The sequence below is a fragment of the Lissotriton vulgaris genome, chromosome 1_1, assembly GCF_964263255.1.
Source record: "Lissotriton vulgaris chromosome 1_1, aLisVul1.2, whole genome shotgun sequence".
Lineage (NCBI taxonomy): Eukaryota > Metazoa > Chordata > Amphibia > Caudata > Salamandridae > Lissotriton > Lissotriton vulgaris.
Window position 1 is genome coordinate 1,061,946,195 of NC_141685.1, and position 21,974 is coordinate 1,061,968,168.

General features: G+C 46.1%; 1 protein-coding gene across 1 annotated transcript; it reads right to left on the minus strand.

The window, feature by feature from the left end:
• Positions 1–879: 879 nt before the first annotated feature.
• LOC147748551 (uncharacterized) lies at positions 880–18,959 on the minus strand. Its single transcript, XM_086928361.1, has 6 exons — positions 18,939–18,959; positions 4,030–4,155; positions 2,963–3,134; positions 2,661–2,797; positions 2,152–2,398; positions 880–1,168 (listed from the first exon to the last, which is right to left on the minus strand). The coding sequence occupies exons 1-6, from the start codon at positions 18,957–18,959 to the stop codon at positions 1,014–1,016; spliced, it is 858 nt and encodes a 285-aa protein (XP_086784487.1). The 3' UTR covers positions 880–1,013.
• Positions 18,960–21,974: the final 3,015 nt, after the last annotated feature.

Below are 21,974 nucleotides of genomic sequence, written 5' to 3' on the forward strand. Positions count from 1 at the left end.
CAGGGCTGATTATTTAAATGGGATGACTCTTACTGTAATCACAAAAACTACGCTAGGATGGTGTTCTGATGACTATTACTGTAATCACAAAAACTACGCTAGGATGGTGTTCCGATGACTTCCACTGACAGGGAGTGATTACCTTTTACAACTCCACGAATACTAACTGACAACATCAGGATGAGTGAGAATGATTCCTGGATGGGCTCTAGACAATTTAAGGATGACTGATGATTATCCCTGGATGATTCTATAACCGCTTCAGGATGGAAGTCAATTACTCTGGGATGATCCCATGACATTTCCAGTACCAGTACTATAATGCAATGTTGTCTGCGAGAGTCTAGTTTAGGTTTTGTAATGGAAGGGTACCCTTCCATTACCCAAAAAATACTACGTGTACACAAAAGTGAAACTTTTCCCATTTCGGATGTGTTGTACCAAATACCAATTTGCTCTTGTTTGCAAATCCCGAAAATTTTGAATCAGGTCTGCATTATAAACTCAAGCAAACCAGACACAAAACGTCTCTAAATCTGGTCCTAATACTCAGATTATTTGTCCTGCATTGGAAAGATTACTTTTTAAACTCTAAAGTGAGAGGTAGACACTTGTATAAAATACAAGTTGCTATTTTTGGCTATGTTTGTGCTGCAGAAATACCACAAGCACCTTTATATAAAAGAAGTGGCCTGCAGCAATGTTATACCTTTGCATTCAGATCAGCTTAACATGTGCCACTACTCCCATACTCCTGACTCACTGGGATTTGCCTTATTTAGAGGTACAGAGCATTATCGGACGCTGTTTGACATGGTGACCATTTGCAAAACACTAACCAAAATAGTGGTAAAGGAAACAAATTATCAAAAGGGAGGTTTCAATGCAATTTTATTTATCTAAAGCACATATTTGGCCCCACAGGGGCCAGGATACCAAACAAGAGAAAACATCCAGAAAAAAAATAAGATCCGGGGAAGAAAGGCCAGGCTAATGCAACAAGAAGAAATAGCTCAACGAAAACCAGCAACTTCATGGTTTGATTCTAGATGCAGAGATTTTCTTAATCCTCTTCTGGCATTGCAAATTTTTATAGCCAGCTTCCTTCTCATACTTCTGTTGTCCAGTGATGACCAGCCGTTGGCACTGCACACAGACTTCATAAACTCTGGAAAAACAAAATAACATACATCAGTATCATGTTCCCACCATTCTTTATGATTTTTAATACGGCTGGGCTGCCTATCAAAAGTTCCAATTCCATTATTTCATACAGTCTGCCAGATGAGATATGGTTAGGGTTACATGGTTCCTAAGTGAAACATTAAGGCCACTTGGTCAAAGTTTGGCACAGCTTAGAGCAAAGCATTGATGAAGAGGGGGCCAGAAGCTGAAGAAAAAAAAAAAGTTCCCTTATGAACTATGAGCCCCAGGTCCACAATGACAGTTCTAGCCCCAAGTAGCAGTGTGTCTTCTCTGGCTCTTTCACCCTTTTGAAATGCTGGGGTACTTGATAAAGACTGTACAAATGTAGATGCATTAAAACAAGCATGGGCCATAGTCCTGTTCACTAGACGCGGGCAAGCTTCCTCTGCAAACAGAAAGTAATCAGTGCCAGATTTCTTTACAAAACCATCATTGAGGCAGCCAGGGTGAGTCTGAACTGTACTTGCAATTATCATATTTGGAAAACAGTCGTCTAAGAAACTAGCATAGTGACCAGAAATCAAAATAGGAGCTTACAACCAAGTGTTAGGACCAGGACCAACTGATCTAATTATTAGGGAGTTGATCCAGTCTAAATAAAAGCTGAGAGCACAGTATATTTTGTTAGTGCAGTTTGCTATCACTCATTCATCCAGTTTGAGAACCTCACACCTGGACCTACAGATTTACAAATGAAATCCCAACTCAAGGCTTTGCGCCAGATTTGCATGCCATTTGTAGCACAAGATCAGCACAAACTGTTAAGAAATGACAAGGCACCCCCATTGCTCTTATTGTTCTTTTGCAGACAGCTGTTAAGCAATGATGGAGTCATCGTTCAGTTATGATACAACCTCACATATGCAAACATACAACACAATGTATAATGAATTGTCACAATCCCAGCTCGACTGAATGTTAATTTGAACATTTGTAATATCTTACCAAACAATGCATCAACCTTCTCCTCGTCAAGGACTGCTGTTCCAGCACGAGCCTTCGTTACACCTTTTGCAGATGCAAGTTCTTTAGGAGAAATAAGTACTTCGCTGATGCCATTGAGAAGAAAACCTGCACTGTCCCGCTCTGACTTGGCTTCCTCCAAGAGTTTGTGCAATTTTCTCTTTGGAACTAGTACATCTCTGAACCGTGAAGGATCGTTTGAGTCCTTTACCAACTGCTGCATATCAGTCTGCAAAATAACACAACTATTAACTATTTGTCATTATGTTAGGTTACAATCTCAAAAATATGCATAGATTGCGGGTTTTTGATTTGGCATCTGGTACATGGCTAACAATGTAATATTTGCTATGTTAGCTCCAGGAGTATAAATCAGCCATACTTAAAAACATTGCAAGCAGAAAGATTTCAAAGTCATCATGCAGGAAATCTACAAGGTTTGTCCTATATAAACTTTAACTGTGTTAAAAGAGTGGCAAAGAAAAGTATACCTTTTGTACAGTGAATGATCGATTGCATGTTTTTGAGGATGTTATATCTGTTACATTCCGTGGATTGGTCAAAGCAGACAGCTGATCTTGCAAATACTGTACAGCCAACTCACTATTGCAAGTGCCTTGCAACTGTGCTATAATCAAATAAATACACTTGTTAAAGGCAGCAGATAATAAATACAATATACACTTAACAAGCATACTTTTTGGCAATGCATGTGTTTGGATGGAAAAAAAAAAGGATTATTAATGGGAATTTTTTGCAGTTTACGTGGAAAGGTAGAATATGAAGCACGCACCTTTTAAGTGTTCGTTTTCAGCTTGTAACCATACACACCCCTGACAGGAACCAGGGCCAACAGAAAAGCTTTTGTTTTCATTAATTATGGACAAGGAGTTATATACCATTTCCTTAGAGAGAAAGCAAATCATAATTAGGTCATACAAGTGGAAATGCCATTTCCTATGTACCTTTAAAAAAAAAAAAAAAAAAAAAAATTACCCCAGTGTAGACTATATATAAGCACATGGACATACTTTAATATTTTTGCCAAGGTAGCATGTGAAAGGTAAGATTATCGCTGCACGGGTTATAACATTTTTGTTAGACTGATCCTCAATGCATAGCCACCGTTACAGTGGCTTTCACATGACCAAGGGATGGTGCAGGTCAGAAATAAACGTCTTAGACATCTAGAGACAGGAGAGAGATACCATGTGTGTTCTTTTCCAGCTTGGGCAAATGACAAGTTTGGCATTTAACAGCTGACTGATTCAATGTTGGCCCTTTACAGGTGCATGACTATGGCACCGAGGCCCTTTACCACTCATTCAAAGAAATAAGCCTCTGGACATACTATCAGGGAAGAGTGGTAGCTTTCCAGGATCCCAGTCATCTATCTGTTCCATAACTTGCCTTACTGCAACTATTAAATCATTTCAAATTTGTTGAACAAGGATCCACGCTACATCCTCCTTTCAGCATCTAAAAGAAGTAATTCTGAAGTTTGCCATAATCAATTACAGAAAACCTGGTTCACAAAAAACAAGGCCCTAAACACACACCATTAGTCGCATTAGATAGAACAAGGCTCAGGCACAGAACTCCATACTCAGACTCAAGGACAGCAGGGTAGGGGCATTGTAAGTCGCACCCTCTCCATTTGCAGACAGGGAGCGGGGTGGAGTGAAGTGTGAATAAATTGGGAAGTCCGGGACAAGAATGTGCTTTGCATAAGTCACAGCTCTGCCTAGCATTTCCTGCACTCCCTGTGTGTTGTTGACTTACTTATTCGGGCCCTGTTGTCCTGCAGTCAGGAATTTGTGGATCCTTGATTGGACACCTCTGACATGTTCCAGCCCTGACACGCGGGTCTTCCTCTCCCAGGTCGTTGATATCTTCTTCCGGGTTCCTTCGCCTCTGTGTTCCCTCGCCAGAGGTACATGCTTGTGTAGCTGTTTCTTCGCACCAGAGTTTCTTCGGACTCTCGTCCTGTACAGAATACAATGATAGAAGAAAGATATATTTAACCAAAGAATCCTCGTCTATCTGGTATATGGTAGGATGATGGTATACATATTTAGAAGGACATAGGTACTTATCTGATTTATCTGATCCAAGGAGAGTGGAGAAATGGTCATTCTTTTGTTTCTCCTTTTTAACACAGGCTAGCTCTAAAGAGAAAAATGTGGAAACTGCACCAAATCATGTAGCTAGTTACAACCTACGACAGAGATGGCGGCAAAGGCTTTGCTTCTCTTACAGGTTACATTGTATCTCATGAATGCATAAGGCCTCATCAATATTAATCAGGGAAGAGCCAATTGTATGCTGCTCCAGTACTCTTCTGTTGCTGGAAGGCACATGAAAACTTTTTATAATGCTCGTGAAATTTCCAAATTTCGGGTTATATGACATTTGCTACATTCTCTCCATTTTTGTGGCTACAAAATCTCGCAGTTCATACTGACTGAAGCAGAAAACGTCTCGTAGGAGACATTTTCTTGTGTGCAGCTCGAGTGTATCTCATGACTTTTGAACGTGAGCTATGCCCACCCACACATTCAATTTTCATGCAAGATACCAACATAAGTGGATTTCATTAAATTTCATATAATTTTAACTAATTTTCAGAAGGCATACATTTTCACGTTTGCATAGGCCTTATTCTAGAGACCTGGCAAAAGCCAGATAACGGAAGTATGTGCCAGCAGTTCCTGAATTTAGTGCCGAGAACTGACTAGCATCTTTGGCAGGAGGAAAGTCTTTTGTCAACTGCAGTGGCTGTACCCTAGCAAATATTCTCTTTTAAACCGCAACTTCGCCTGCTAAAAGGTGCTCATTTGTTTTAACTTGTGTTATCAATTTTATCACACACTCTAATACCACAAGCCGCGTTTCTACTACATCTCTATTTATACCGATTTGGCCAGAGTCTGTCGTTTCCGCTCTATCGGTATTAGGGGCCATTTTGTTGGCCTTAGTATAGTAGGAGCCTGCAGCCTTCTCAACAGAAATCTGATTGGCAGAAGCGAGGCCTGCATCTCACAGGAGAAGGGAGTGGGTTCTGTGCAAGTCATCCTTCCTATGTTGACGCTCCACCTCCCTGTGTTTTACTGTTCAGAACATATTCTTCGTTTGCACATTTGCCTTATGCAAATAAGCTGCAAATAAAATGTTAGAGAGCGAGTGAGTCAGTCAGAGAGAGCGAGTGAGTCAGTCAGAGAGAGCAAGTGAGTCAGTCAGAGAGAGCGAGCGAGTCAGTCAGAGAGAGCGAGTCAGTCAGTCAGAGAGAGCGAGTCAGTCAGTCAGAGAGAGCGAGTCAGTCAGTCAGAGAGAGCGAGTCAGTCAGTCAGAGAGAGCGAGTCAGTCAGTCAGAGAGAGCGAGTGAGTCAGTCAGAGAGAGCGAGTGAGTCAGTCAGAGAGAGCGAGTGAGTCAGTCAGAGAGAGCGAGTGAGTCAGTCAGAGAGAGCGAGTGAGTCAGTCAGAGAGAGCGAGTGAGTCAGTCAGAGAGAGCGAGTCAGTCAGTCAGAGAGAGCGAGTGAGTCAGTCAGAGAGAGCGAGTGAGTCAGTCAGAGAGAGCGAGTGAGTCAGTCAGTCAGAGCGAGTGAGTCAGTCAGGGAGACACTCACACACGCAACGCCACTCACACACGCAACGCCACTCACACCCACGCAACGCCACTCACACCCACGCAACGCCACTCACACCCACGCAACGCCACTCACACCCACGCAACGCCACTCACACCCACGCAACGCCACTCACACACGCAACGCCACTCACACACACGCAACGCCACTCACACCCACGCAACGCCACTCACACCCACGCAAGCCCACTATCACCCACGTAATGCCACACTCACCCACGCAACGCCACTCACCCACGCAACGCCACTCACCCACGCAACGCCACTCACCCACGCAACGCCACTCACCCACGCAACGCCACTCACCCAGGCAACGCCACTCACCCACGCAACGCCACTCACCCACGCAACGCCACTCACCCACGCAACGCCACTCACCCACGCAACGCCACTCACACACGCAACGCCACTCACTCACTCAACGCCACTCACACACGCAACGCCACTCACACACGCAACGCCACTCACACACGCAACGCCACTCACTCACTCACTCACTCAAAGCCACTCACACACACAGTGCCACTTTCACCCACACTGTGCAGTGCACAATAGGTCTCGCAGTAGGAAAGTTGGAGCTATTGGTTTTGTAAATGAGAAAGCCCTTTATGTTTTTAAAATGAAAACAAAAATAAAAGGCATTGTTATTTGCAATTGTAATAGCTCCAACTTTCCTACTGCGAGACCTATTGGCAACGCCAGTGCTTGTTTATATAGCGCTTGCTACCCCTTGATCTATTCTCACATGCAATGTTAGCCAACTGGGCAAGTCAAACTGTAATTTCTAGTTAAACAAGTTAACCACAAGACCTACCTCTGCATTTATGCTTTGCATAAGGGACAAACAAATCACCGATAGCAATTATCAAAGAACACAAGATGCAAAATACGGAGAAAAGGAATTGGACTTTCATACATAGCAAAACATAAATCTAACCTTGCTTTAAAGACTGTTAATAGTTGCAAAATAAATATGTATCTAGAGGATCATATATCAAATGCAGGAGAAGCTTTGGCAAACTAACACATTGACAGCTTAGCCCGCACAAAAGGTATGCCTGGGAACTGTGCTCTTCCAAACCACAGTTAAAAGCCAGATGAGGCGAGAGTGCCTTAGCACGTGGAGGAACACTCATGGCGGTATTAGTGCGTGTACAAACGAGTTCTGGAGTGGAATCAGCACCTCATCGAACTCTCCTGCTCAGTTAGAACAGAATTGAGAGGAAAAAGTCTGAAGGAGTGTCTTTGGTTTCCAGATAGCCATCGCTTGGTTAGCAGGCACTTTTACTGCCAAATGAAACACTTTCGAGCATCGTGACTAAATCTAAGCAGAAACAGTGAAAAATGGCCCAGCTGGCACAATACGCAACAGACAGGACTGGTCAGTCCAATGCATCAAATGATGGCATATGGCTGCATGGTGTCATGCTGGAAGTGCTCATTCTTGTTGGTCATTCTCCTCTAGGGAGAAGGAGACAAGCCTGCAAGATGAACGAGCGCACATTTTTCTAAAAAACCACAAAAGATGTGCCCTTTAACTGCCCAAGAAAGGTTTGCAAGATGAAAGAGACAAGAGATGTCCAGTGAAGAGAAAAGAGGACATTACAAAAAAGGTTTCTGAAGTGAAGCAATGCAAAAAGCAAAGGGTGTTTGTTCAAGGATCCGTAGTCTACAGAAGAAACAAGTAAACGGATAGTCCACTGCCTAATGGTAACTTAAGAGAGCTTCCTACCTTAAAGTAACCTGCTTTATAAACCCCTTTCCAGTATTTTTTCTAATCTACAATAATGAATCAAAATACTATTCAGACCAAATATATGTTTAAGCGTACTTTCTTTTTTTAAACACTATTTAGAATTAAAACACAAAGAAAATGTTATTTGGCAGAAACTGGTTTTGAACTTTTTCAAAAAAGATATTGCTTTCTAAAAAGTGTTCTAGGGTCCCGCGCACACGCGGAACCTTTGAGTTTCTGAAAATGTCATAATGACGAAGGGGTATCATTACAGAAGAATTAAGTCTAGAACCCGAAGCTCGGACAGCGTATTCCCATTGCGAGTTGAGTGTACAAGAAAATCTACCGTAAACTAATGAATAAAGGTTTGGATGGCACTATTTGAATGCATCAGGGATAACTAACCAAAAGAAATAGCCTTCATGGCTTCCAGCGATTGCCTTTCTACCTGCTGTAATATGCAGACATCAGGAAACGAAAAGTACCATGGTCTTCCCTGAAGATATGGCAGCCTCATCTGCGATGCTCATTCAGGGGACTGGGCACTTCATAACAAATCAGCACTGAACCGGCTGCAGATTCCGAGACCTGGTTACAGAAACAGCTGAATCTGGTCCGAAGAAAGTGGTCTGTACTTTAGTGCTACTAAAATGTAAGATTACACACTAATACAACCAAATACAATTTAGGGTCCCTAATCAATATTATGCAGTAAATCGCTTCAATCTGCTATCTCCCCTCGCCCCACCTCTGACATAGGTGGGCTCCCCACCAGATACGAGATTACCCCGATTAGCGCTCAGGTGCTGTTCTCAAAACTCGATGGGGTTGCAATCAGTCATGCGGCTCAGTTTTAATTTTCATACAACACACTTTTCCAGAATGCATTCCCCCTCTCTCCTGCGCAGGTAGCGAGCCAACAGACAGCTCCATTGGTGTGCTCTTCTCAGACACTTGCTTGGCCCACACTCTGCAGACAAACCCATTTGCCGCCGTGTCTCAAAGAGCCAAGCACATTCATGCAATCTAAATCTTACGTAGTTGCATTCACACTTTTACAAGATCGACAAAATAATTAAAGCAAAGAGGAGCGCTGGACTCCTGCTTACACCACCTCTCCCAAACAAAGCGCTACATTTTAGCGCCGAATATTAAAGAGTGGCGGGTGGCTTCCCGCCTTTGAAACAAAGGACATTGTTTTCCGATGACCCCAAAGTGCAAAAAGTGGCAAAAATCAAACCCATAGCACTTTGCTGCCTCTTCCCCCTGCCCCATAGCTAAAATACCGACATAATATCTCTTCTTTGCCTCTCTAGTACGGTCTCCTCGAATCTGTACACGGTACACAAGAAGAACTTTCTCTGCTTCCAGTCGGTTCTTGCACCTCAACTTCCGCTTCCGGCCACTGAAGAGGAGGCACTACTGTGTAGTTCAGGAAATAGAGAAAGGACTACAAAACAGTATAGTGTGTGTAGTCAACAAGCACTGGCAATGACACCCGATGTCGTAACTTGTCTCATACACTGCAAAGGTAGGCGATCGTACCAATTAATAGCAAGACCAAAGCTACGGGTTGGCTCAAGCTGTAAAAGCGGTGCATGAGCACAATTTCAAAATATTTTGTATGTCAACATACAACAAATATCATGTTACATTAAAATATGGTGTCTTTAAAGTTCAAGTAAATATATGTTTTAGACGCTGAATCGTGCTAAATCATATTATTTGTTATCTTTTAAAAGTAAAAGTAAACTGAAACAATTCTGGCCCAGATCTGATTACATTTCTGAACTAAATGGCAGTCAGAAGTCATGCGTATCACCAGGGCTTTAAGTGGGATAAAAAAAAACTGGGGGGGTCTCTCAAAGGGCCGTGGCCGTGATAATTAAGGGCGTGGCTTAAAACACATAAATTCGAAATATCGACTTAGCATTATGTGCCACCTGACTGGTATTTTGCTGCTTCCTTCTGTCTTTGCATCGAGATATACATAATACAACAAGTAACATTACACCTACCACAAGCCAAGACTATTGGCTTTTTCAATAGGTGTTAGTTGCATAAGGTAAGTAAGCAACAACAATGGCATCTTTATATAAAATAGTTAAAATGCTTCAGTTCGGAAAAGATGAGACTGAAAGAACTGTTTGAGTCCCTTTAAAGATACATCAAAAGCAGTGAAGGGAAGTACTGCTGCCAAGGTAAGATTATATTTTTTTCACTCAGACGCTGAGAGTAAGGATAGAGAGCCCTAAAGGGACCGGTCTCAGCACCTGCTTATTAGAACTGCTGGCAACTGAAGCATCCTCAAATCATCAAGAACCATCTCATCTTGAGAAGTCATCAACTGCTCATCCTCTGATTATCAGTAACAATCACATCTTGTGGCGTCATCAGATACTCATTTTCAAGTCATCCTCAGGTCATCAGGCTCACTTTTCTAAGCTCTGCTGATGACCTCAAGATCTTGATGATGTCTGATGATGTCAAAATGACTTCTAGAGTAGTTGGAGGATCATTCAATCACTCTGGGATGGCTTCTAAAGTAATCCTGTTTGACCTGGGCTGTTGGAGATGCTATGGCACCCCCATAACACTTGAAAGAGTTTAAATAGAAAATTAGCAATCAATCAATGGATCCTTCTGGGTCAGATACTTTTTCACTGGACTAACAGCATTTTTGTGTTTTCAAACAAACACAGTGAAATGTCCCATAAGCCTTTCGTGAGTTTACGTTATTAGCCGCCACCCCCCTCCTAAATACCGCTGCTCTTTGCTTCAACCGCGGGTCCGACGCGGCTTGTCTACGGACCCCGCCCAGCCCCCGAGGGAGGAAGGTCCCGGGGTTTCCGTTTGCTCTCGGGTGCTGAGAGCTGCAGTTCGTGCAGGGCGTTGCGCAAGGCCGCAGCACGGACCACAGAGCTCGTGCACGACGGAGGAGAGCGCATGTCCGGAACCGGCAGGAAGTGGTGCAGGCAGCTGGGTGCCGGATACGGCCTGCGTTCTGCTAGCCACGCACCGGGGAATTCACTGGTTGAGCAAAAGAGGCGGCACGAATCACCCCCGCTTTACAAGAAGCCATACTAGCTACCTGAAATCTTCCCGGACACAGAGGGAGTGGCCAGCGAGCGTTCCCTATGTATCTTCCGTGTGCCTAAATGACGATGACGTCCTAAAATGGATGCGGTACACTAGAGTTCCTCCGGACCACAGGCCCCTGCGGCGCAGGGGGCCAAAACTGTTCAGTGGGCCACTTGCTCTCCAGTGGGTAACTTTTCACTCCCAGGTCAAAGAATACCTGTGAAGAATAGGCAAAACAGGATCCCTCTTCAGATTCGGGGGCTCCCATTATTTTAGCCACTGCTTTATAAACGGATTTCAGGGAATTGTTTGGGTCCTTTGCAGTAATTTTGCACCCCCATCTTAGGGCACTGTAGAACTGTTGCCTCACCGCCCCTGTGGAAGCGCTCGCCTTGCCTGCATCCCTGGGGAGTGATATCAATTTATGATAGAGTGCTGAAGGTACTCCATGTCCCTAACCCCCTGGAGGCACTCACGGCCACGCTTGAAGGTGCCTGGGATTCAAGGCCGAACTTGGGAACCCAAAACAGCTCTAGCAAAAATGCTCCAACCAGCCCGCGCCCTTCCTCCCTTGGCTCCATCTGTCTCTTCCCATCCATCCCCTCTCTCATTCTCTCCATCGCGCTCTTGCCCTCGTTCTGTCTGTCTTGGCGTCTCCTGTGACTGCTGCAGTTAATCTTAGGGAGGTGGAAGAGCCACAGGCACTACCAGCACCCCAGGCTACCAGAACCCACATCCTATGGCACCCACCTTTGGTGGAATTTGTAGTCACCTGAGTCAGGGGCACTAGGACCCTGTCCCCTCCCGTGGGTCGAGTGCAGGTCCTAGTTCCCCTGACTTAGGGATGTAGTGACCCGAGTCAGGGGCACTAGGACCCTGCACTCAGGTCACTACAGAAATGCCCGGTGGGATAACAGGCAAGCCCAGACCACTCCAGCAGGCTCTACAAGCTCTTCTAATTCTGCAGTTGTCAGCCATCTGCTGCAGTGACCAACGTGTCTCAATTTGGGGCTGTCGTTACCCATGGCCTCTTCCTCTGCACCCTGAGTGACGGTGTAAATAACGTTGCAATATTCTGCGGTGTCATGGCCAAGATTCGTGCTGACTCTACTCAATGATCAGTTGAAGTGGTGGGAGGACCATCCAGAGTTTGGGAAGCGGAAGGATGACGCCCATGATTACACCGTTATCTTGGGGCTTTAACAAGTGGGTGGCAAATAGCACTCCCAAACGTTTTCCTTTCTCTTCCGTGACCTAGGATTTGGTGGTTTGTAAATAGAGACAGGCTCAGTATCTTCTCCACACAAAACAAGAATCGCAACCATAGGCCTCAGGTAAGACAAAGGAAGTTCTCTTGAATCCAGAGGTACAGAAGTCTACACAACTAGTGGTCTGTGGCCGCCCGTCCTGGTTCTGCTCCTGAAGAATGTTAATTTAGTATCGGTGAACAGTTGGAGAGGCATCGTTGACGTACCAGTGCTTGTGCCTAAGGCTGCATCTAGATACTGAACAGATAAGAAGGGGATCCTGTCACGTGCCACCACGAAAGACAAGATCCACTTAGGGCGCTTCAAGGTATTATGCCTGTTGCTTTTGTACTCTATTCAACATTTTTTTTTAATTCACAGCTCGCATGAGTTATGAAACGTAACTAGTCTGATTCATATGGCTTTTGTGTGGGCTCATCAACCATGCGGCCATGTTATAGATTTTGTCGAGATGTTTCATGAGTTGGAAAATAAACGGAGTGCTTCAAGGCTCATGTGAAGACTAACAATTAAGTTTATGACAGCTCGGTGTCCCTGAATTGATATCTCTTTGCTTGGATAGACTCAACTTTGCTTACTTGGGAACAACTTTGAAATGTCTAGGGGTATTTTCATGGCTCGCAAGAGGATAATTTTCGGGGCTCACAAAGAGGAAAATCCATGACTGGAGGTACATTTCTGGCTTCATAATTTAGAGTATCATGGTTTGTGTGGCCAACTTCATGTCTAGTGTGCGGGAAATTAGATGGCCTCCATTTGGTCTATTTCTTGGCTGATGTGGAAGTTTTCATCGCCTCGTGATCAGTTCAGGATCAGCTGGATCCTACTTACTCAGCCAGGGCTTCTCACAATTAATGTTTTTGAATATATCCTGATGCAGCAAACTGACAGAGAGACACATACAGGAGTTCACACACTTTCATTTAGTGTTTCGGTGTAAAGCATCCATCAGTAGGAGGCGCAGCTAGCAGTCCAGCAGTAAAAGGCTTATTTCTGTGGCAAATGTTGAAGGTGAGTGTCCAACTGGGAGCAGTTGGAGGTCAAATGGATCAGCACAGCTACATCCTTACCTCTAGATTCAGCGACATACAAAGATACTTTCTGCTGACACTTCACAAGTTTTCAAGAGATAAGTGAAGAGAGCTTGACTGAAATCTTGATGCTTGGCGCACCACAAACCAAGGCTCCTCTCTTCAGTTAGCCTTCAAACCTAGGCACATCGCCTTCCACTGCTTTGAAATGAAATTATTTTTGACACACACTTTTATTTGGAGCCAGATCTTAACTGTAGGCCTCGGCAAAATTTAAATTAAGGGGCTTGATTTGCAAAATTTCAGGAGTTTCACATTAGGCTTGTTATGCGAAATACAATATAACACAAAAGAATGGCAGAGGGGAGTTGTTAGACCAGCATGGGTTGTATCCCCTAGAAACTCAATTCAAAGCACAATAGAAACCCTGGGTCTATAAAAAAAGGAAAGCAGAAAGAAGGCACTGATAATGGAATATCCCTTTTAGAGGCCGGTTTCCCTCACCCACCCGAAGGTGGCATGCTTCAACATAGGGCCTCCTCCCTATGATGAAGGACCACCTGCACTCTAACCTAGTCAGAGTGCAGACTACAACCCTCTCTGAGAGGGAGGAGTTCAGGGATGTTTTGATTTGGTTTGAAAGATTTATGCTAAATATAAAGTGAATTTGAATGTAAAACTAGTTAAGAGATATGCACATTATTTATTCAGGCATCCTCCGACCAGGATTAAAACCCAGAGTCTGTCAGAGTGTATGGGTGATCATCGGTCTACATGTTTCAGCCTAATGCCCTCATAGGAGGTACAGCAGCCTTCTTCAGGACCATATGATAATTACTAACAGTGTAGATAACCTAGATCATAAAGAAAAAAAGGTAAAAATACAAAACCAGTGATTGAAGGTTCAGACTATTCAATCAGTAATCCACTCGTCGGTACTACCTACAAAAGAAGATAAAAGTGACAGTATTCAATCATATGAGTCATCAATGCATTCACCTATAGACCGTGGAACAAACTTAATTTGGAACACTTAGAAACACAACAAATATCGAGTCCAGATCTATACACAATACCTTCTGTTGAACAACTATATGAGTCGCTATAGGAAGCTTTTGATATCCTGATACCACTAAAAACCACACAACAGAAAAAAAGAAAACAAGTAGCTTGGAGAAATATAGAGATAAAAGAGATACAATAACAAATTAGAAAGCTGCAACGTGCCTGGCTCAGAACAAACACCAATCAAGACAAATTTTGCCTACAGGAAATGAACAGATTTTACAAGTCAGCTATCAAAAAAGCCAAGAAAAGATACTACTCAGACAGAATTCAAAATGCTAAATGGGCAAATAAGGAATTCTATAAAACTCTCAAATAATTTCATAAACCACATTGCCTAGAAGGAGCTCATCCAATTACTCCAGATTTCTCAGACAAACTAGCAAATCATTACACGGCCAAAGCAGTCACATTGGATTCATACTTAAAACAAAGACAGAGCACCTGCACTGACCCTTTTCCAAAACAACAATCCAAAAATATTCTAACCCAGCCTCTCTGTTCCTTCCAACACATTTCACATGATAAATTTATGAGCCTGGTCAAAGCAAGCAGGTCTGTTGGCAGCCCTTCTGACCCGTGTCCACCACATACCTTCTAAAAAACTCTTCTAACAACCTCAGCTGCCACACCAGTAAAAAGAATCATCAACAATTCCTTAACTAACGTAATATTTCCAGAAGTACTCAAAAAGTCATACCTATGCCCATTAATGAAGAAAACAAACTAGGACCCTCTGAACCCTGACAACTACAGACCAATAACAAATGGACCTTTCCTAGGCAAACTGATAGAAAGAGCAGCATTTGCCCAGATGCCACAATTTATTGAAGATAATGCCATACTTTCAGACTTCCAAACGGGATTCGCCTGGGAAGAGTACCAGAATCTGTCCTCGTTGCCATCTGAGATGACCTGAAGAACGCAGTTGACTGCACCGGGTTTGCTGTGGTACTTCTCTTGGACCGCTCGGCTGCCTTTGACGCAGGTTGAGCATGACACTCTGATACAAAGACTCTACGAAGCTGGCATAGAGGGGACTGCTCTAGACTGGATCGCATCCTACCTTCGCAACAGAACTAATGTCATCCATACCCTGCCTTTCTCATCCAAACTGTACTTCACAAAAGCAGGGGTCCCTCAAGGCTCTATCGTCTCGCCCATGCTTTTCAACATCTACATGAAGTAATTACCGGCACTGATCAATCAATTTCACCTCTTGTGATATAACTATGTAGATGACATGCAAATACTTCTTCAACTGGAATGCCCCAAAGACATTGGAAACTCACCAATTTTCAGTTGTCTCAGAGACGTGGAGCCAACTCAAATTGAATGCTTCCAAAACAGAAATACGTGTGTTGCGATTGGGAAAATTATGACTTGCTCACCACCTGATGTGCTGATTTGGGAACACTGCCTAAAGTACCTAAGGAAATTAGAAACCTCAAAATGACCATGGACTCCAAGCTATCAATGAATGCCCAAGTGGACAAACTAGCAAGATGAAGCTTTGTTGCTATAAAAACTCTGCGACTAAACTTCCCCATCTGGGATTTCCACACAAAATCCAGGCTACCATCTCTCTTTTTCTGTCCAAACTCGAGTACAACAATAGCCTCTACCAAAGATCACCTTTAATGACTACGAAAAGACTACAACGGATTCAAAACTTGGCTACTCGACTACTTTTGCATATCAAACCAAACCGTGAGACCACATCTCCCCTGCCTTGATAGCCCTGCATTTGTTATCAGCTGTTTGTATTGCCCACAAAGCAATACATGGAACGGGACCGTTCTTCATAAGGAATAAAATCACCAAACACATTCAACAAAGGAACCTCCGCTCTTTAGTGGCACCTCTTAAAAATCTCAATGAACAAGAACAAAACCATGGGTGGCACATCCTTCTCTGTTCAATCAGCCAAACTATGGAACTCTTTACCCCCAACATAAGATCCACGGATAACCACCTTATCTTCAGAAAACTACTCAAGAATTGGCTCTTCCCCACATAACCACCATATGCAAACAGAAATATAAAGAATATCCCTCTGTATATAAGCCTTTATTTGTGCTATAGATATGTACCCACATATGTTGTATTGCTTTGTAAGAACATTTAGACTAATTATGTTTAAAAAAAATAGATATTCATTAGTTCTGCTTAACAAATGTACATATTACTGATAGTTACATTAATCTGTTTTTAACATGTATATAAGTAACTGTGACGGGGTGGGACCGGGTCCGCCAGGCTTACCTGTCTCACCTCTCTTTGACCAGCATGCAGGCGCCTGGAGGAACGCGGAAGAACCGGATGAGACGGACCCCGAGGATGCTGGAGACTCCTGCTACTTTAATTGGGCGGAGCTGGACAGAGAATACGACACTGATCACGCCCCCTATGTGCAGGTAAAAGCCGCCCAGGACTCCGCACAGGTGTGTTACACACTCGGAGGTGAAGAAGGAGAGACGGACGGTTGGCGAGGAGAGGACGAGGTCAAGAGGAGTACGAGAACGGAGGAGGAGGAGAGCCGGGAGCTGAGGAGCGAAGGAGAAAGAGGAGCGGAGTGGAGTCGGGAAACGAAGGAACATCGGAGGCCAGAGGCAGAGGCAAGAGTGGGAGGACGGCGAGGAAGCGAAGAGGCGGACCCAGACGAGGAGAGAGAAAGGAGCCCGGAGAGTCGACAGCGGAAGCGAGAAATCGACAAGCCAGGAGGCCAACAGGAAGGCGCTTCGCCCAGCCACACTTCATCGAGGGAAGTGTGGTTTCCAGAGGTACGGTCACGGCTTTCAGGCTTGGCGGGCTTTAAGTGGGTTAGACCACGAAAGTAATTTGGCACTCACACCCTAAGCACTACCCCTCCCTCACCCCCATCACCGTAGTCCATAGACGGCGTTGTGCACGTGTGAATCCTCACTCCCTTCCCCGTGATTTGGTCACAACCAGTCAGCTGAAACGCTGTTATTTTTCTCCCCTGCACGGCGGACGACTCGACATCGTGGAGGAGAGCGCCAGGACCACCAGTCCCAGAACCCACCGGGACGTGCGAAGAGCAGCAGCGGAGAAACGCCTGCAAAGACTCTCAGACGAGGCGGAGACAGCATTGCTGTACTATAGAAAGACAGTACACCGTAAAAGAACTTTTAAAGCAATAAAACCTGCGTTACCCCGACTACCGGTGTCTGTCAGTCTGTTTGAAGGGACAGTAGCCCCACCTACAGTCCCGCTCAACGTAGGTAGCAACCCTGAGGCGCCACAAGTGGTGGAGAATGCGGGCACTCCGATAGCCATCTGGGATCCGAAGATGGAAGAGCTACTACAACGCCTAGTGAAAGGACAGGAGCAGTTGGGCTGGGCCGTGGAACAGCAGATAGCTACCGCATGCACTCAGAGAACGCGTGGTAAAGACACTCGGGGATTTGCAACCGATCAGGATCGATCAAACCGGTAACCCAGTGAGAGAAGTTAGACAACACACCCCCACCCCATCCGGCATCTCCTTACAAAAATATGTGGCAGGGGACGATCCGGATGTCTTCCTAGTAAACTTCGAAAGAGTTGCCCTGGCGTGTGGGTGGCCTTTGGATAAATGGCCGTTCTTTCTTGCCCCGCTATTGACTGGGGAAGCCCAGGCCGCATATCAGGTGGCCAACGGAAACGGACAGACCCCGTACGCGCAGATAAAGACTATCATCCTTGATCACTTAGGGTTAGACGCGGAAGCATATCGCGCCCGCTTCCGCAAGGAGAGAGGAACACCAGGCGAAAACCCTAAAACACTGTTTTTCCGTCTGAAGGCAGCGGCTGATAAGTGGCTGACCCCCGCCCTGAGTACAAAGGAGGCCATAATGGACAAAATATACCTGGAGCAGTATCTGGAGGCTCTGCCATTGGGACACAGCGCTGGTTACGGCAGCACTCCAACCTGACCACAGCTCAAGCGATGGAGATGGCCTCCACCTATTCACGAGCCCAACCCAGGTTACACTCAATGGAAACTGAAAAAAATGTAAGACCTCCGGTGCGACTAGACCGGAAACCCCGACCGCCTCCCGGGCTTCCTGCTCCCAGACCTCTGAACCCAGAGGTGACTCCATCGAGAGGCCCGCAATGTTTCGATTGTGGCACATGGGGCCACATAGCTCGGTTTTGCCCAAAGAAGAGAATGCAAGAAGAACCCATGGAGGTTGGCTACTTACCTCGGGCTGTTATGTTTTCAGCGGAGCTTGGAGGCGCTTATCACGTGAGTGTCCTAGTAAACGGAAGGATGGTTAAAGCCCTGTTGGACTCTGGGTGCAAACAATCGGTGATGCAGGGTAGGTTTGTGTGTGACTCCCAGGTAATGCCCGACTCCCTAGTTCATATTAAGTGCGTGCATGGAGACGTAAAGAGCTACCAGGTCGCCAGCGTCCCTATAGAGATGGAGGGTGGGCGGCAGGTGGTAGTAAAGGTGGGCATAATGGACAACCTACCTGAGGAGCTCATACTAGGGACTGATAACCCCCACTTCCTAGACTTGTTTGCTGAGACACTGAAAAGGGGAAGGGTGGACCCAAAGACAGTGCTCATGGCCCCTGACCCATGGGAGGGTGACAGAAGTTTCCAATTCGCGCAAACGAATGACTCAACGTTGTTCAATGCCTGGGAACAGGCCCATGCAGAGCAGGACAACCCGAGCCCCAGATACCCTCGTTTTTTGATACAGGATGACCTGTTGTATAGACAGGCGAGGGAAAACTAACCCAAGCAGCTTCTGGTCCCAGTATGCTTTAGGGATCAGATTATGTTCTATGCCCACACCCATCTCTTAGCAGGACACATAGGCAGCGAGAAAACCACCCAGAACATCTTAAGGAATTTCTACTGGCCAGGAGTCTACCAAGACATCAAGACCCACTGCCAGGTCTGTGACATGTGTCAACGCAAAAACGTACACAGACCCCCAGCAGCCCCATTACAGCCACTACCGATCATCGGGACTCCATTCGAGAGGGTGGCAATGGATCTCATCGGGCCCCTCCCAAAGACTACTAGGGGTAACCAATATGCCCTGATCATTGTGGACTATGCCACCAGATATCTCGAGGCCTTTCCCCTGAAGTCCCTCACCTCTAAAAACATTGCCGAGAAGTTCCTAGAATTGTTCTCCCATGTTGGTTTCCCGAAGGAGGTGCTCACCGACCAAGGCACCCCCTTCATGTCACGGGTTATGAAAGAGGTGTGCCACCTGTTGAACCTGCATCAGATCAAGACGTCGATATATCATCCACAGACGGATGGTCTTGTGGAGCGATACAACGGGACCCTCAAGACCATCCTAAAGAAAATGCTTACAGCAAACCAAACGGACTGGGACCGGTTACTTCCTCTGGCACTCTATGTCATTAGAGGCCAGACCCAGAGCAGCCTGGGATGTTCTTCCTTTGAAATGCTGTACGGAAGACAGCCCAGGAGCCTGTTAGACATGACAAAGGAGTATTGGGAGGCCGAGCCTACAAGAGACACGAAAACACTCCTTGAGTACAGTCAAACTCTGAAAAACCAGATAGGGAAAATACGGGAACTGGCCTATTCACAACTGGAGAAGAGTCAATCCAAACAAAAACACCACTACGATAAAGGAAAGAAATGGAGAAAGCTGGAGGTAAACGATTGGGCCCTTGTGTTGCTACCCTCCACCACGAAGAGGTTCCAAACGGAGTGGCAAGGACCTTACCAGGTCATAGAAAGCATTGGCAACACAACCTACCGGCTACGGTTATCGGGGAGGAGAAGTCAGGTCTTCCATATCAACGTCCTGAAGAAATGGCTCGGAGCCCCCCCCGTCATAGCCTATACTCACCCGGCTAAAGACAACAAGAAGGAAAACACCGTACAACATCTTGTCATCAATGAAGAGCTATACCAGGAACAGCGAGAAGGGCTACAAAGAGTTCTTAAACGACGTGCGACCATTTTTTCAGACCTCCCAGGTTCCACGAACCTGGCCGAACACAGAATCGATACCCCAAGAGGGACCATTGTAAAGCAGCGTCCTTATAGGATACCCGCCGCCAAAAGAGAAGCCATAAGCAAGGAGGTGAAGGAAATGCTACGACTAGGAGTCATCCGTCCCTCGAGAAGCGAGTGGTCGTCACCGATCGTGATGGTACCCAAACCAGATGGGAGCAGCAGGTTCTGCATGGACTTCCGGGCCCTGAATGCGGTGTCCTCGTTTGACGCCTACCCCTTCCCAAGGATAGACAAATTAATCGAAAAGTTGGGCGAAGCCAGCTACATCAGCACCCTCGATCTCACAAAGGGGTACTGGCAGGTGCCACTACGCGAGGAAGACCGCAAGAAAACAGCGTTCTCAACCCCTGACGGTTTATATGAGTTTACTGTACTCCCGTTCAGACTACATGGAGCTCCCGCAACATTCCAGAGATTAATGAATGAGGTACTCCGGGAACACCAGGCGTACAGTTCAGCTTACTTGGACGACATCATCATCTTCAGCCCGGATTGGGAAACACACCTCCGACACCTAGAAACCATCCTGCTGCAGCTAACCAAAGCCGGTCTACACATCAACTCAAAAAAATCGAGGATCGGATTCCAGAAGGTGAAATACCTGGGATACGTTTTGGGACGGGGGCTCATCGAACCCCAAGACGAAAAAGTGCGTGCCATCGCAGACACCTCCTTTCCCACCAACCTCCGCGATATGAGGGCCTTCTTGGGGTTAGTAGGATATTACCGGAGATTCATACCTTCCTTCTCTGACATAGCAGCCCCCCTCACAGACACCCTGAAGAAAACCCCGAAGTCAGACTTCCTAAATCCCACACCGGAGATGAGAAGAGCCTTTTCAACCCTCAAAAAGAAAATCACCTCCCGTCCAGTGCTCATATCCCCTGATTTCACCAGACCATTCATTCTGCACACGGACGCCTCCGATTTTGGGATCGGGGCTGTCCTGTCATAAATAACAGAGGAGGGACTCGAGCACCCTATCCTATTCATAAGCAGGAAACTGTTCCCCAGGGAGGTGAGGTACCCCACTATCGAAAAAGAGTGTCTAGCGATCAAATGGGCAGTAGAAAAGCTGAGGTATTACCTGGAGGGTCACACATTCAAATTGTACACGGATCATGCCCCGCTCCAATGGATGAGCCGCAACGCCTCCAACAACCCAAGAGTCATGAGGTGGTTCCTGTCGTTGCAACCCTTTTCCTTCCAAGTACTGCACCGCAAGGGGAAGGACAATGCCAATGCTGACTTCCTATCCCGTTTTCCTCTCCCCGATCGGGAGAATCCTAGGGGGGAGGGGTGTGACGGGGTGGGACCGGGTCCGCCAGGCTTACCTGTCTCACCTCTCTTTGACCAGCATGCAGGCGCCTGGAGGAACGCGGAAGAACCGGACGAGACGGACCCCGAGGATGCTGGAGACTCCTGCTACTTTAATTGGGGGGAGCTGGACAGAGAATACGACACTGATCACGCCCCCTATGTGCAGGTAAAAGCCGCCCAGGACTCCGCACAGGTGTGTTACACACTCGGAGGTGAAGAAGGAGAGACGGACGGTTGGCGAGAAGAGGACGAGGTCGAGAGGAGTACGAGAACGGAGGAGGAGGAGAGCCGGGAGCTGAGGAGCGAAGGAGAAAGAGGAGCGGAGTGGAGTCGGGAAACGAAGGAACATCGGAGGCCAGAGGCAGAGGCAAGAGCGGGAGGACGGTGAGGAAGCGAAGAGGCGGACCCAGACGAGGAGAGAGAAAGGAGCCCGGAGAGTCGACAGTGGAAGCGAGAAATCGACAAGCCAGGAGGCCAACAGGAAGGCGCTTCGCCCAGCCACACTTCATCGAGGCAAGTGTGGTTTCCAGAGGTACAGTCATGGCTTTCAGGCTGGGCGGTCTTTAAGTGGGTTAGACCACGAAAGTAATTTGGCACTCACACCCTAAGAACTACCCCTCCCTCACCCCCATCACCGT

What these genes read in the sequence shown, in the direction of transcription:
- LOC147748551 (XM_086928361.1), bottom strand. Translation starts at nt 18,959, where the DNA reads ATGGGGCTGCTGGGGGTCTGT. An exon ending in TGGGAGAGGAAGACCCGCGT is followed by an intron (nt 3,135 to 4,029) that starts GTCAGGGCTGGA and finishes TTTTTTTTAAAG; the next exon opens with GTACATAGGAAATGGCATTT. An exon ending in GAAGGTTGATGCATTGTTTG is followed by an intron (nt 1,169 to 2,151) that starts GTAAGATATTAC and finishes TTGTTTTTCCAG; the next exon opens with AGTTTATGAAGTCTGTGTGC.